This window comes from Lemur catta, chromosome 2 (genome assembly GCF_020740605.2).
Source record: "Lemur catta isolate mLemCat1 chromosome 2, mLemCat1.pri, whole genome shotgun sequence".
Classification (NCBI taxonomy): Eukaryota; Metazoa; Chordata; class Mammalia; order Primates; family Lemuridae; genus Lemur; species Lemur catta.
The window spans coordinates 63,138,119-63,154,807 of NC_059129.1; the positions used below are offsets into that span (position 1 = coordinate 63,138,119).

The following is a 16,689-nucleotide window of genomic DNA, read 5'->3' on the forward strand; positions in this document are numbered from 1 at the left end:
GTATGTGTGACTATAGATGTACTTTAAAAGGTGAACTGACGTCAGATCATGTCCATATTTCATATGGAGAAGAGACACAGAATGCTAGATAATTTGTACAACATAAAACAGATAGTGTAAAATACATGGCTAGCATCCAGGTCCAAAGGTATTTTTTTTTTCATCATTCCTTTTTACATTTCATGGATATATTATCATTGGGTAAAACAGAAAACACTTTATTATTGGTTCTAATTCCAAACATCTATAAGTGGGCAAGCTTATAAAATAATTTTCGTGATATATTAGCTCCTTTATAAACTTGAAAATTATGAGTTTAGAAACTTATCTTTTAAGTGCAAAATCACTGCCACACCAGAGACAGGTATCTAATACTCTGTTCTTAAACTTGCCTACACAATGATGTTTCATGACCCTTTTAGCATTGCATGCTCATGTTCCACAATCCTTATGGCTGGCAATATTTTCATCATATACTTCTGTTTTGCTCTAATAATGGCACCTTCCTTCAGATTATTGAAGAATATTAAGGAAAAAATGCATCACCCCTCAGGGTTTTTCCTCTCTCTGTAATTTATAAGGAGGCACAGTAGTGAGGTAGAGAATCTGGATTAAATTCTAGTTGCAACTCCACCACTTACTGGCTATGGGACCACAGGCAAGTTGCTTCTCCACATATTGTACACTGTACATGTTCCTCCTGGTTACAGATACCTGTGTCTGCTTAGGCCTGCTGGAGGCATTTCACTGGACAGACTTGCAGGTATTTCAAAGGAATGAAGATACACATACACACATGAACAACCAGAAGATATTAATGGCATTAATATTAGCTGATGACCTACTAGTAGTAAGCCTTTTACTATACACATATTCATTCTCTCTATCTCAAAAGAAAGGTGGGAAGAATATAGACCACATTGCTTACATATTCTTTCTTTCACGAATTTTTCTGTATTCGTTCAGAAAAATCTCAAAATTTTCTATAAGGAATGATTATATCAGGAAAAAAAACCCCAAATAATTATTTTCCGATAGGATATATGAAATATATGTTCTGGGGTCCTAGAAAACTTACACTGACCTGGTTACTTTCTTTCCCTTTGGAAAACAGCTGCAAAACCCTGAATAGAATTAGGCCACAGTTAATGACCTTGGCGCCTACCAGAGCTTACTCACCAACTGAAACTCGGCCTGTGACCTTGCCCTTATTACAGTCTTACTTTATTGAGCTAATCAACCATAGTCAATTTCTCAAGAAAATCTTACTCCCAAGAGTACAGAATGCCTGTCTTACTATTTAGAGAAGTCTTCAGTGCTAGGTCTGAAATGTTCACATAATTTCCAGTGAAAAAAAGTCAATATTTTTAAATACTCAAATAAACTTCACAAATAAACACACTTACTTTCCTATAATAATAAGGCATATAAAGTCCTCTAAACTTGAAAAACATACAAAATATATTCCTCAAGTGTGAATGCCCTCCCTCTTAGGTAGGGCCTTTGGTATCATTGTATTTCATCAGCTTTTGTGATTCTCGAGCACAGCACTAAAATGAGGAGTAGAGCATTACGCTTTAGAACTATATAAATTACACTTTTACAGCAACATTAGAAAATTAATTTTGGATGCTCCCACAGAATCTGCTAGATCTGTGTTTCTTGCTTTTGGCTTGTACAAGTATAAGCTTAGTCACATCCCTTCTCAAGCTCTGCTCTGAAGTACAGAGTGATATCACACTACCCCCACACATAAAGTTTATAATAAGTCTGATGACTTTATGTAAATATTCACAGAGATTTCAATAAAAGTTAATCAAACATGCATTATAAACTTTTTCCAGGACCCCACTCATTGCCCACAGCACTCTGAGAGAGCTGTGGTGAGGGCTGGTTGGCTAAAAACCTCTTGCAATATATACACTCTGTATGAGTTGCAGACAGGTCTGAAACTATAATTGTTTCCCCTTCAGTCATCTTCAGGAAAAAAAAACTCCACATTACCAACAAAATAGTTTCCATTTTAAAAAGAATACTTTCTCTTTGCCATAGTTTTCTGTAAATCAACAGTTAATACTGACTTACATGGGAACTCAAAACATTTACTCCCATACAGGTCAGACTTAGTCAAGGCATACAATTAATTTTAGCAATATGCATATATGTAGGCAAAAGCATTTGGTTTGGAAAGCAGGGCTGATCTTCCTCGGGTCTGGCTTGATAAGGACAAATCTCTGAAACAGTGAGGCAGATGGCCGTTAACAATGTACAGATTAGCCTGGCCCTGGCACTCAGACACCCAAGCAGCCCAGTCAAATTCTTTTCGAATCCACCCTTTCATTTTTGAAGCACAAACAAATGAATGGAAACACTATCCACAGGCATCTTTGTTCAGGTAAAGGCTCTGGGAACAGCTGGAGAACATTGATTGCTTAGACAACAAACCACTTGTCCCTACCTGCTGTGATCTCAGAATGGCGGCATCGATCTCCTCCACTTTCTGAGTGATGGTGTTGCTCACTAATCGGTAGCGCTCGTTGTCCTCAGCTACCATTTTCTCCAGTCCTTCTCTTGCCCTCCATGGTACCAGTTCCAGCAAAGCACTGCTCACTTCGTTAAGGGAGTCTAGTAAGGCTTTGTTGTTCTTAGCTTCCTTCTGCAGTTCCTGAACACATACAAATATGTGGGTACCACTTTAGAGTTTGAACAGAATTTTCCTTTAACTATTCTTGGGGCTAAAGTCCTGTGCAGGCCAATAATGTGACACTTTGGCCATCCCCTTAGTTTCAGTTAAGTTAAATAAACCTTTGTTATTTAAAGCTATTTTGCAAAAAGGAAAGTGTTTCCTGAGAAGTTCAAAGCACAAGTCATTTGTCGACATGGCAAGATTTTATCTTTGAAATTTAATATAAATATTTAAAATTTGGGAAACAATACCAAGCAAGTTAACATGTATTATTCTTTGCTTTCTGGGAAACCTCTAAGTAATAAGGTAACAGAAAAGTTTAAAAAAAAAAAAAAGGAATTAAGGCAGAATTAAGTGATCTTCACAATGAGGACATACTGGCTTTCAATCATTCTAGCGGAATCATTACAGGCTCAGTGAGCCTGACCTCACCAACTCCCCTTCACCCATATTTGATCATACTTCAGGGATCATAAAAACAGAGACCGATATCTCTGAAAAGAAGAATGATTAGCATGGCAGTATACTATTTTTGTGATATAATTAGATAGCCTACCCCATGCTAGTTTACAGAAATATTGTTATTCCAACAAAATTATGTGTATCTCTGAAACAATGATCATTTTCCTTTTTTTCCTGTTCTCATCATTCTGTCTCTTGTGTAATAAGTATAAGACTCTTAAAACAAACCATAATATGCTGTTTTCATCTCTGGGTTCCTAAAAGTTTAAAGAGCTGATCGGCTGCCAATTTCTGTTGGGTCCCCGCCCACCAAGGCATCTTTCAGCATATTAGCAATGACACAAGACAAACACAATTTAATTCCTGTGTGAATAAGACTCCTTAAAGGATAATAAACTGATCCAAAATGTATAAATCAGAGCGTACTTTTTGCCTCACTTGTGCTTGGCTTGCTGCTTCTCCTTGCAGAACCTGAGTTTCATAGGAAAGTAATTCCACCTCCACTTTGTCCAGCCACGTGCACAGATCTTCGTGCGTGGAGTGCAGCTGCCTTGCAAGCTGCAGTGCCTGGTCCAGAGTCTTGGCTACATCGGTGCTCAGTTTGGTAATGTCTTTGTACCTTGCTTTAATGGCTTCCAATTTATCTTGAATGATTAAAACTTCATCACCTAAAATTTCAAAGGCATGTTATTTCTTACGAAAGGACAAAGTTGGGAGAGGGGGCAGGTTCTTCAGATATTATGGCTCACTGATGAAATTTTCTGGGGGGAAAAAAGAGACATTTTTCTAAAGATGGTCTGACCCAAGAGAAGCCCTTTTCTAGATTTTAATCTTTCCCAGGATTTCAGGCAACTCTAAACCATTCTGAAAATACAAATGTACACACTGGAAAGGGCTAAGTGCATTTAGGTATGTGCAAGGCAGTACTTTTGTATCTATGTATGAGGCTTTCAGTTTTCAAAGAACAGGTGTTAAAAACCGCCTGAGTTCAGATAGTGACCTCATGCATGGCTTTAAAGGTGGGTTACTTTGGGCAAGATGCTTAACCTCTCTGCTCTTAGTTACTCATCATTACTCAACTGCACTATTCCAGTGGATCCTTAATTGCCTCTGCCTCATATTCAGACACACCAAGAAACTGCATCCTGAGCTTCAGATTTCTAACTCAAGGCTCTAGATGTGATATTGAATTTCTCCAACTCATAATAAATGGTACTTGCCCCCACTCCATGTATATTGCTGAACTGGACATAGGTACAGTAAAATTCCTATGGCCAAAGGAATCACTAAAACAAGTTAGTCTCTCTAGTTGTTCTAAAATCTTCTCATAGAGATATTAAATCAAGCATTTGTTTTCTTAGTGAATTCAAGCATGAAGAAATGAAGCCTATGTATAGCCATGCATATAACCATAATGTGTGTTACTGCAATACAATCTATCTTGAAAAAAAAAAAAAAAACTGTCTACAACCTATGTGTTCATATGCGTTCCACAAGTGGAAAACTAATGTAACTCTGTCGTGGGCTTCTCTGACTAGCTCCTGTGCCAAAGTGCTTTATGAGTAATACACACAACTTCCATCAAGAACTCAAGGGAGATCATGAGAAAAAGGTGAGATCATATTCTAAACCCCGCCTTGATTGGTCTTCAAAGCATTCTCCAAAATGAAGTCTTGGAACAGTCCCCAAATTATAAAGTGTTTTGTTTTGTTCCCCATCCCTAAAATATTTTGCAAACAATGCAAAATGCTGACTGCACAATTATTTGATTGGAAAGATGTCTCACCTGTGGTTTGTTTAAGTAGTTCTAAACCATTTAGCAATGCCTGATCTACATTTTGTTTCCTGAGTAAGATGTCCTCTTGCAGAACCTAAAAACACAGGTACCAGTTTTTATGTAGGAGAGAAAAAATTAAATCAGCATTAGCATTAGTTAATCTCAGAGAACTTCAAGTAGGTTTCACAGAGATATTTGGAGTAGATACCTCACATTTTCAAATATTCATTATTGTTGCCATGTTTATGCCTCTTCTGTTCCCCACTATGCCCTATGTCCCATGTTCTTATAATTCACAGCATTCTCTCTTTCTGAAAATACTTAGGGCCTTATGGAAACGGACTATGTGGAGGTACCAGGGTGCTGCTTAGTGATGAGTTTTTGTATTCAGCAATAAAATAACAAAATGAAAAGTGAAGGATCCAGCCAACAGGATAAATTCAATGTCTTTTTTAAAAATGACTTCATTAAAAGTAATCTGCATATACAGGCAAAGTCTTTTTTGAGTACAGCGATTCATCTAAATTATAATGGACATAAAATAAATAACACAGAAACAAGGAAGACTGAGAAAATAATGACAACTGAAATGAAAAAAATAAAATAAAATGAAATGAAATAAATCAAAATACCCGAAGTTCAGCCTGCTGCTTCCACAGCCCCTCGGGGCTGCACTCCTGGACTGAGAGCTTGCTCAGTTTGCCATGTACTTCATTCAGCCAGTTCATCAGCTCAACTTCATCTTCCCCAAAAATCTTAGCATTACACAAGGCCTGCTGGAGGAGCTCAGACCTGCTGTGACTTTTCTCTTGAATCTCAATGTACCATACTTGAGAGGAGTCTAATTTATTCTGCACCATATCTTTATCCTCCCTGGAGCTCAAAACCTTTAAGGACTGGCCAATGCTAACAGCCTGGTGTAAATGTTTATTGTGATTGATGATGTCATCTTCTAAGGCCTAAATAAAGTTTAAGAAAGAAAGGAGAAAAACAAAAAGAATGGACAAATAATAATGAAAACATAAATAAAACTAAAGCATGACATTTGAAATGGATTTGGTTTGCAATAATGCATAACACAATAATAGTATGTAACACAAATTTATGTCATAAAACCACAAAATAAAGACTGCATCTTACTAATGTGTGAGTTATATCTTACTTTGTGCTGTGCAATTTGTTCCTCAAGTTTAGCTGCTTGGGTTCCTATGGGTTCACAATTCACCAGCCTCTTTTCCACGGTTGTAAGCCACTCATTCAGTGGTTCTAAGGTTTCATGAAATTGCTGTGCTACCACCGAGATACCTTCCAACTGACGATTCCTACAAATGTGCCAAGATAAAGGTCATTTAGGGATGAAGAATGTGTGAAATATTCGACAAAAACCTTCAGTCATGCTCCTGAATTCTATTCTAAACACTTTTTTGTAGAAACCATCAAGGTTAAAATTTAAATCTCTAAGATTGAAAGAGCATGTTAAAATAGTATTTCAATTAAGTAAAATTAAAGTTGAACAACAGGTCTTCCTCAGGTATCTGAATCTCATGAAAGTCTGAAGTAATCTTTTGTAATAATACTTCTAATAATTATAGTTATAATAATAATAGCAATGTTATAATAACAATAGCAATAATAATGATAATAATAGGTAATATTTATTGAATACATATTCTGTGCCAGCTCCTGTTTTAAGTGTTTTATGTATTAATTTTGATTGGAACACAAGTTCCTCAGATTGCTTTTAATCAAATGGTCAAAACTGGATTCAAATTTTCAAGAGCATACGTATCTCCTTAGTGGAATGAATAGGAATTTCTACTTTATAAAAGTTCAGTGTCAGGAATATTTCCCAAAAGCAATAGTTAGTATTTTAAGGATTAAACTATCATAAACAGAAGAGATATATTCCAAAATATTCCCTGGACTTTCACTTGTAGTTTGAAGTACTTTTAGAAAACACACAGTTTCTTCAATTGCAGAGGACTCACGTAAATTAAAACCAGCTTCCACTGTTCTCAGTGTTTATCTAGGGCAACTGATTGTATTGTGTTGATTTGTACACAGAATACCTGATTCAGTATCAAATCCTGTACATCATTTCTGCTAGGATCAAGAGTTGTGGTTGTCTTAACTTCTTATCATGTTTAATTCTTACGGAATTACATGATTTGGGAAATTAGCTTTTTATGGGGAAGAAGGGAATTATGGAAAATTGGCACAAGCTACTAAATACAATTTATCAATATGCCACAAACTATATATACATATATTTTTTAAAACTTTCAGTTGAAATACACTTGATCCTAAAAAAATGAATAAAATTACTATATTCTTTTTAACTTCTGGATTATCAGTACCTACAACTCTTTTTTTTCTAAATTCAAATATTTAATAATCTAGCATCAGTGGAAATAACTATTTCGTGATTGGGTTTAATTTACTATGATTTAAACTGTGCACAATAAATCTGGGTGTGAATCATAACTATTACCAACATCCCTCCATTTAACATCACTGTCAGGAAGGTTTTGGGAAAAGAAGACCAGTTATGGCAGTAAAGCAGAGATCCAGACATTCACTTATTTATTTTTTAAAAAAATTACTGAGAGTATGTTCCATCACAGCCAAGGCACAACATCCTAGGGCATTACACAAAAGGGTTAATCTGCTGACACGCATTAAGGACAACATGAGACTTTCAGATTCCTTAGGAGCACCTCATTCTATGGTCCTAAAAGTATATTTAATTATACTTCATAATTCAAAATTAAACAAACCCTTCTCTTTACCATTCTAGTTCCAAAAAAGGTAGAAATTTATGGAATATACCCATTCAGTTCAATGGTTTATCTATTTTCAACCCAACTAGCCTAGATGGCTACTCTTCAATGTAGCCACCACTTAATGTTGGTCAATGTGGCATCAAACACAGAGAATGAAATATGGGTTGGGATTTGTAATAAGAAAACTGCTGAGAACAGCCTCCATGAAGTTAGAGTACCTTCTACCTGCTTTGTTTCCCAGCTAACACCTGCTCCTCCCTTAAAACTTAACTTAGCTGTCATTCCCCTGCCCCCAGACTAGGTTTCCATAATATGCTCCCACAGCGCCGTGTATTTTTGCTTTGAAACATCACATTTGTCATTACTTCTCAATGGCTATAAACCCTCCTAGGCTGTACCCTATCTGAAGGCAGAGATGCTCTGTCCAGCTCACTCCTGTAACCCAAGGCCTAACTCAGTGCCTGATGTAGCCATGCTAGACAGGCAGCAACTATGTAATAAACAAAGGAATGAATCACCCTCAAGGAAATGTTTTTGTTAAAACAAAGAGTTGGGTTATAACTGGTGATTACAAGACATTAACATTAGAGGAATGAGGAAAGAGGCATTACAGTCTTTGCTATTTATGTCCACATACATGATAAACATAGGAATATGACGATTTGAAGAAAAGTATTACCAAAACACAAAATATCAGTATGAAGGCCAGTGCTACTCTTTGAAAAGAATCGGAAGTATGTAAGTTACCTTGTTTCAGCTTTATTAAGCAATGCCTCCCATCTACTATCCAAGAGACTCAGCTGTTTCAAAATCTTCACTTTATCTGCAGGCTCTGCTGTGGCAGCAATTTTTTCTCCTTCTCGTTTGATTACCTCCACAGTAGATTTGCGGTCATCCAACAATCTTTGGAGAAGCTTGAGAAGAAACATTAAATTTTTTTTTTAAAGGCAAGGGAACAATTGTATAAACATAAAGTAAAATGTGCCCTAAGTACATCTGATCTGTGACAAAATATATATTTTGTATGGATGCACAGACAAAAGGATCTGAGAAGTAGGGTTTTACATTTTACTTAATGATTTATTACTATTGTGTCAGATACTGTGGTAGGGGCTTTACACAGTAGGCAAAACTAATAATGATAAGGCCACTAGACTCCCTATTGATTTTTTTTTTTTTGGAGGCAGAGTCTCGCTTTGTTGCCTGGGCTACAGTGAGTGCTGTGGCATCAGCCTAGCTCACAGCAACCTCAAACTCCTGGGCTCAAGAGATCCTCCTGAGTAGCTGGGACTACAGGCGTGGGCCACCATGCCCAGCTAATTTTTATTTGTTTCTATTTTTAGTTGCCCTGCTAATTTTTTCTATTTTCAGTAGAGACCGGGTCTCGCTCTTGCTCAGGCTGGTCTCGAACCCCTGACCTCAAGTGATCCTCCTGCCTTGGCAAGACTCCCCATTAATTTTTAAATATAAAATAATAGCACAGAAGTACTGCTTAGGATAACCCCACTGAATCATGAGAAAACTGCAAAATCTCCATTACTGTAATGAAATGGCAATGCCCTAAGCTGTCAACAATTATCTGCCCTGTTGAGATACAAAAGATTCCTATAAATCATTACTGTTTTCAAAACCTTTTCCCACATTAAACAATACATTACAGATAAGGAAGTTAAGACTCAGAACAAGTTCACAAGTTAGCAAGGCTAAAACTAGAGGCTCTTGGCTCCTTTTACTGGGTGGCACTAGCTCCTAAAATACTTTAAAGATGAAGACTTAAAAAGTCTTTAAATATTATTCCCCAAAGGAAGATAGGGTAGAAGATGTCTAAAATCTCCAAAGCTGGCTAAATAAGACTAATACTTCAGGATTTAGCAGCAGAATTAAAATTCAATTTAATTCCAATTAAACATTTCAAGATGCCTGAAATGGAATGTTTGATACAGGGAGTAAGGACTCAGGATTACCTTGCTTTCATCTAATCTAAACAAATCGTTCATGAGCAACTGCTATGCACATACACTGTGTTGACAGCCACGAGGAAGGCACAGGTGTATAAAACACTAAATATTTTATTGGTTCCTTAACTGACACTGACTGATAGCTAAGGATTAAAGATTTGACAGTTACCCAGACGTAAAAAGCTAGAAGAGTATTTTGAGATCAAGACCACCAAGGAGGTAAGAGGAACTTGTTTAAAAAGAAAGGAAAGAAACACAAACCGTATTGACACAGGCTAAAGTCATTATACAATCAAAGTACAACAGGTGGTTTAGGCAGCAAAAAGAACTAATTAAGTGGATTACTTTTGATAAATTTTAATAACAAAGCTAGCAATTAAGAAAGTAAAATCAAAAAATAGGTTTTGTTAGCAGAGCATCATTTACTCTGGGAGTTAACTTTAAATTAAATTGTAAATGGTAGCAGTTATGTTAGTCAAAAATCCCACATATACAGTGTGTTTCCAGTTTTGTTTCCTAAATCCTTACCTTTAAATTTATTTCTAATGGGTATAATTTCCCAATATGCTAAAGTTTTCAAAGAATTTTTAGACAGTTATAAAGAATTCTTAACATCACTGATCATCAGGGAAATGCAAATTAAAACCACAACGAGATATCACTTTACCCCTGCCAGAATGGCTATTACCAAAAAGTGAAAAAACAATAGATGCTGGCATGGATACATAGCGAAAGGAACACTTATATACTGTTGGTGGGACTCCATATTTCCTCTATGGAAAGCAGTATGGAGATTCCTCAAAGAACTAAAAGTCTACCTAACATTTGACCCAGCAATCCCACTACTAGGTATCTACACAAAGGAAAAGAAGTCGTTTTATCCAAAAGACACCTGCACTCAAAAGTTTATTGCAGCATAATTCATAATCGCAAAGATGTGGAATCAACCTAAGTGCCCATCAATTCATGAGTGGATTAACAAAATGTGGTGTGTGAGTGTGTGTGTGTGTGTGTGTGTGTGTGTATACACATATATATATATATGTGTATACACACACACACACACACCATGGAGTACTACTCAGCTACAAAAAGAAATGAATTAATGTCTTTTGCAGCAATTTAGATGGAACGGGAGACCATTATCCTAAGTGACATATCTCAGGAATGGAAAAGCAAATACCACATGTCCTCTCTAATAATTTGGAACTAATCGATGGGCACAGAGAGAAGTAAAGTCATTGGAAATCAAGAAGGGGGGGAGGAGGAGGGGCATGAACCTACCTAACAGGTACAATGAACACTATTCAGGTGATGGACACACTAACAGCCCTGACTTAAGTATTATAAAAGCTATCCATGTAACAAAAACATTTGTACCCCTTAATATTTTGAAATTAAAAAAAACAAATTAAAGCAAGTAGTAAGTTTTCAATTAAAAAACTTCTGAGACAAAATGTGGAATGTTTTATTGTTTTTTCCCATTTTTAACTGACAAATAATAATTGCATATATTGATGAGGGACAATGCGATCCTTTGATATATGCATACATTGCTGAATGACTAAAACAAGCTAATTAACATATCCATCATCTCACCTACTTAATTTTTGTGGTGAGAACCTTTAAAATGTACTCTTCTAGCAATTTTGAAACATATAGTGTATCATTATTAACTCTGCTAAGTGAATAAGCCAAACCCAGAAAGATAAATTTTAAATGTTTTACATTTAAAAGTGTTTAAATGTAAAAAAATTTTTTAATTAATTTAATTTTTAAATTAATTAAAATAATCCACTCCCTTCTATTTATAAGTTCTACATAGAAGAAACCTTACCAGTGTCCTCCGTGCCAGGGGGGACGCTTCCCACGTCATTTCAAGTCATGGCTGACAAACTACTACTGAAAGCATCATTAAATACTTCATAACTGTCCACTACCGTCAGAAGCACAAAAACTGTACATATGGTCCCAAGTAGTTGTCATCCCTCTAAAGATCATGTTTTCCCAACTTGGTCCCATTTTAGCAGTATCAAAAGACACTACTAAAAACTAGTACATTCCTCAGCACATAGGAATCAAGTATTTGCCTCTTTAGTAATACATTGAACCATAAGAAACTGTCAATATTTAGTCTATAAAAAAGGCAATTTCATCCAGGTGCAGTGGCTCACACCTATAATCCCAACACCGAGGGGAAGGCAGGAGGATTGCTTGAAGCCAGGAGTTCGAGAACAGCCTGGGCAACACAGAGAGACTGCACCTCTACAAAAAATACAAAAATTAGCCAGGCATGGTGGCATGCGCCTGTAGTCCCAGCTACGCCAGAGGCTGAGGCAGGAGGATCACTTGAGGCCAGGAGTTTGAGGCTTCAGTGAGCTAGGATGATGCCACCGCATTCTACCCTGGGTGATAGAGCAAGACTCTGCCTCAAAAAAGAAAAATTAAAAAAAGGCAATTTCACATGGATCAACCTAGTATATAAGGAAACAATGATATTGCCATCCAAACGTCATCTTGTCAATGAAGCCTTCCTTGACTATGTGTTTAAAATTGCACACATGCCCCCTCCTTTGGAACACTTCCTGTCCCCCACCCTTGCTCCATCATGTCCTGATTCCTTTCCCCATCCCTGCTTTATTTATCACTTGCTAACTTATCACAATTCACTTAGTTACTTTATTTATTGTATCTCCCTCCTTGTCCCTCCCTTCCCACTAGACTTTGAACTCAATGAGAAACTTTTATCTTTTCTATTTAGGGACATATCCCTAGCACCTGGAACAATGCCTGGGCCACAGCAGGTGTTTAATAAATATTTACTGAATGACCAATAACAAAATATTGTCTATAGCAGCAATAATCAGTTAACTAGGATATACTATTAATAAAAATAAAGAGAGTCACAAGGCAAATTTTTACTTTCATTATTAAGATTTAATATGAAACCCAATACAAAAGCATCGCTCACTTACCTTTTGCTCTTGTATCTGGGCCTTCACCACTTTGAACTCAGCTGATGGGGGCTTCTGATTGGCCACGAGCTCCTCAGTGTCCACCATCCAGCTGAGCAGGGACTCCAGGGCATCCTGGAACCTCCCACAGTGCAGCAAGGCCTCCTGCAGCTGGGCTGCTCGCTGAGCCACCTGCAAAGTGCCAGTTGCTTCAACTTCTTATTTTGTACAATGAAATCTGTCCATAGGCACCACATTTCATGTTAATTTTCCCATATATTCACAAATTTCCTTTTCCTTTTCACTTAAAATTTACCCAAAGCATTGGCAGTGGGCAGGATAGGAGTGGAAAGGAGACAAACTTGAGCTAGTAAGCCATGAAAATAAGGTTACCATTACAAATAGTCAATGTAGAAGACTAAATCTTTGACATTTTAGAAATGTCCAATACATTTATGATTAGCAATGATTCAAATATTTTAAAGTTATTGTAAGAAACAATGCATTAGTCATTTTTATCATTTTAATTTTTTATTTCCTACTGGTGAATATCAGGGATAACGATTTTTAAACGACTAAGATTAAAAGAAACTATTATGGCAGAATCACAATGATACTTTGCTAGGCAAAATAACTACAATGTATCCAATTAAATTCTGCTAGCTCCAAGCTCTGAAGTCCTTTTTCAACAAACCCGGGCCTTTGTCTTCTAGTAAATAGACTCTCTGTGTCCTACATAGAGATATCCTATTGCCTTTCTCATAGATCTTTTCCTTTTGGACTGAAAAAGTAGTTGGCAAGACATTTTAAGCACTATGGAATATATTGACACCTGACACTGCATTCTAACTGTGTTTAAAGGAGCACTATAATGTGAGTCAGACTTTAACGAATGATAAATGTAGTTTTAAGATCTGGCAACTACTCAAGATTTCAATGTAGGGAAAACAGCAACAAGAATCACCACACCACGGCCGGCAGATATGCACTGTCATCCCATAGCAATTTTCTGACAATTTATGTTAAGTGAAAAGAGAGCTACCTGCCATTGTGTGTCAGCATTATCTCCCTAGGACAGCAGAGCATTATATCTTGCATTTTCCCTCATGAACATTTAGAAAAATGTGGGATTACATCTTATAAATAAAATAGTATTTGAAGACAATGGTCTATAGTAAGGGTAGCAAACCCTTCATCCAGGACTGACAGAGAGACACAGCCTCTTTTGCTTGTGTAGTGTTGACTTATACAGTGTGAAGTTAGTCACCAACATTTGAAAATTGGAAGGTTACAGATACAAAGAGAGATTTCCAAGTCCTTTTGAAAGTCAGTAAACTATTTGGCCACAGTGAGCCTATATCCCCACATGTCAATGATTTGCTGCAACTAAGTAGCTACCTGTATTCTTAGAGACGCATGTGATACCCTCCACACAGAGCCACAAATCATGGCCATCTGCCATCATCCTGCAGCCATGTCTCTATCAAAGTCAAGAAAATAGCTGGGAAAGGCCCTATCTCACCCACCTCACTTCTTTCATTTATATTCCCTACCAGCTCCTCTGGGCATCTGAGTTTGAGCCATCTAGTTTATAGCAATATGAAAATGTAGACATATTTAGAAACGTTTGGCTACTATAAATAGGATTCATGGGCACAATAAATGATTGTGAATAATGACCAACAAAAATGACAACGAAGGGGATGAGAAAATTACCTTTTTATTGAGAGTCTTCCACCGTGTATTGACATCGTCCAAGTCATGCTCCAACCCCTGAGTGCTGGTGCCTTTAGCAGCACTCTGAATAAGGCCTTGACCTAACCAGTTTACATCCTGCTGTTTCAACTGCAAGGGTTCAATCTCTTCTTTCTGGAATACCTGCAGTTGAAAGAGCAATAATTACATAAATTATATTATCTAACAATCATCAAATACATAATAAATATTTCTTTGGTCATTAGGTTGTAGAAACTATCAATTATTTCAGAGATAAAGATAATTTTTGTTGCCTTTTCCTAGGTCATAACTACTTTATGAGTGACAGTAAGAATGTAAACTAAATATAAAGTCATAGCATATCAAAAGCATTCAGGAATATCAAAGAATGATAGTCTAAGTGCATTTAATCAGATTATTTATACAATCAAGAAGAGAGTATATATGTCCTCTCTTTATTGCTTCATTGTTTTAGAATTTCCTATTGTCCCAATTTAACTTTGGCAAAAGATTTACAGAAAATGCTAAGGAGCAAAATGATAAGCTGGGACCAAGATGAGCCTTACTGGGCAAGGAATCCTTACAGGCTCTCCTAAGGATAGCAGCTGCTAGCTGGGAACTGAAGCCTGAGACTTAAATTGGAGATAGAGAATCATCAACAAGAAGATGAGGAGCCCAGTGGCCAAATACACAGCTTGCCAGGAGGCCCAAAATACAGAGATAGGAAAAGGAAAAAGACACAGGCATGTGCTACAGTAGCATGGATCCCTGCACGTCTAGCCCCTCCATGCCTACCAAGACACCCATGGGCTTGCAAGAAGTATGAAGATGTCACCCCATGGATCTGATCACACACATCACCAGCACAGCAACTCTGTTTACTCTTGGGTCACTGCCAGTGGTTTCCTAGTACTCTCTCCCCCACTGTCCATCCCATCCTACTTACAGTCCCCCAGTTGTCTGTGACTGGCAAAGGCTCTAACATGTCAGATTATAATACAGGCTCCATGAAAGCAGAAATATCTATTTTCCTTGTAAGTAGCTCTACACCCTGGGCCTAGCATGGTACCCAGCATGCAATACGTACCCAATACTTACTTGTCAAATTAGTATCAGTATGGAAAAATAATATTTCTATCTTAGCTGGATGCATCAACCCCATAAAAGATAATACTAGGGGTAGATACATATCATTTCTTTCACAGATAACATAAATGTTTTTAATGCAGGGCTTGGAAGATGCTATAAGGAAAATCAATTATTTTAACTAAGGAAGGAAAGTTTCAGACAGATGTTAAGGTAAATATGGTTTGCAATTATGAGTTATTATACTAAAGGGCACTATACAAATATAGCAATCATTGGACAGTTAATCAGGATATATGGAAACATAATAAAGGCAAATATTAAAACAACACTTAAGAAAAAATTACAGGCACATTGTGAAAAATAATTTTGAAAGATGTAGAGACTGCCTGAGGCAAACTCTCCAGACTCTGGTCCAAGGCCTCGCATACAGGATACTCCTGTGTTTCTGTATAAATGAGTAAATTAAGGAACAGCAAATAAATTAATAACCATTTCCTCTAAAGTCTCCTCCTAGCTAAAATCCCAAGCTGCTTCTTCCACAGAAAATCCATATAGACAACTTCCATGCTGGCTAATTGTTTCTATATAACAATACTCAATACAAAAAAATCAGTTACACACAATCAAATAAATTCTAAGATTCTCCCAAATTAGTGAGAAAAAAAGAAGTTTTCAGAATTTTTCAAAAAGGTATAAGTCAATGGAAAGTTGCAACAGGTGGTGAAGACAGACTTTGGCATTGTAATTATGTTTCTCTTCTATACCACTAAGTTACTACTTCTAGAAACTAATAGCTTTGGATATGTTTCACTCCTTACCAAAAAGTAGGGACTATAAAGAAACTGCTACATTTTTAACTCCAGGAACTTGTATGATAAATAAGGATTCAGAAAAAAGTTTTATTCTCACTCTCAGATAGTTTTCAGGACAAAAAACTAATAATAATGTTCTTGTAAACTGCCTTAACCTCTGATCTTGGCTTTAAATTAATTTTAGAGGTGTATATCAGAGCAGGTCTAGGTGAGTTTGGTAATTTTCCAAAGTGCCACAAAAAAATATACTAAGAATTTACAAAAACAACTACTAAAGAGTATATATTTCTAAGATTTAATTACTTTCTACAAATAAACTGAAAAATCCTTTACAGGAAAAAAAGTCCTTTGCTAAGCTTTTAAATTAGCATGCCATTTGCCGTAGGCATAAGGAAAAGGTATAACTAACAGGAGCAATTATTTCACAGATTGAGAAGAGGAACTTTTCTGAT

General features: G+C 36.6%; 1 protein-coding gene across 3 annotated transcripts in view; it reads right to left on the bottom strand.

Moving 5' to 3' along the window:
* Nucleotides 1–16,689, bottom strand: part of DST (dystonin) — a 441,573-nt gene that overhangs the window by 63,981 nt on the left and 360,903 nt on the right. For all 3 annotated transcript variants that reach the window (XM_045543787.1, XM_045543786.1, XM_045543784.1), the window contains 8 exons: nucleotides 14,337–14,498; nucleotides 12,642–12,812; nucleotides 8,456–8,622; nucleotides 6,088–6,247; nucleotides 5,558–5,884; nucleotides 4,935–5,019; nucleotides 3,575–3,816; nucleotides 2,459–2,665 (listed from right to left, as the gene is read on the bottom strand). In XM_045543787.1, the coding sequence (XP_045399743.1) occupies nucleotides 2,459–2,665; nucleotides 3,575–3,816; nucleotides 4,935–5,019; nucleotides 5,558–5,884; nucleotides 6,088–6,247; nucleotides 8,456–8,622; nucleotides 12,642–12,812; nucleotides 14,337–14,498 (1,521 nt within the window). The remainder of the gene's footprint in view (nucleotides 1–2,458; nucleotides 2,666–3,574; nucleotides 3,817–4,934; nucleotides 5,020–5,557; nucleotides 5,885–6,087; nucleotides 6,248–8,455; nucleotides 8,623–12,641; nucleotides 12,813–14,336; nucleotides 14,499–16,689) is intronic.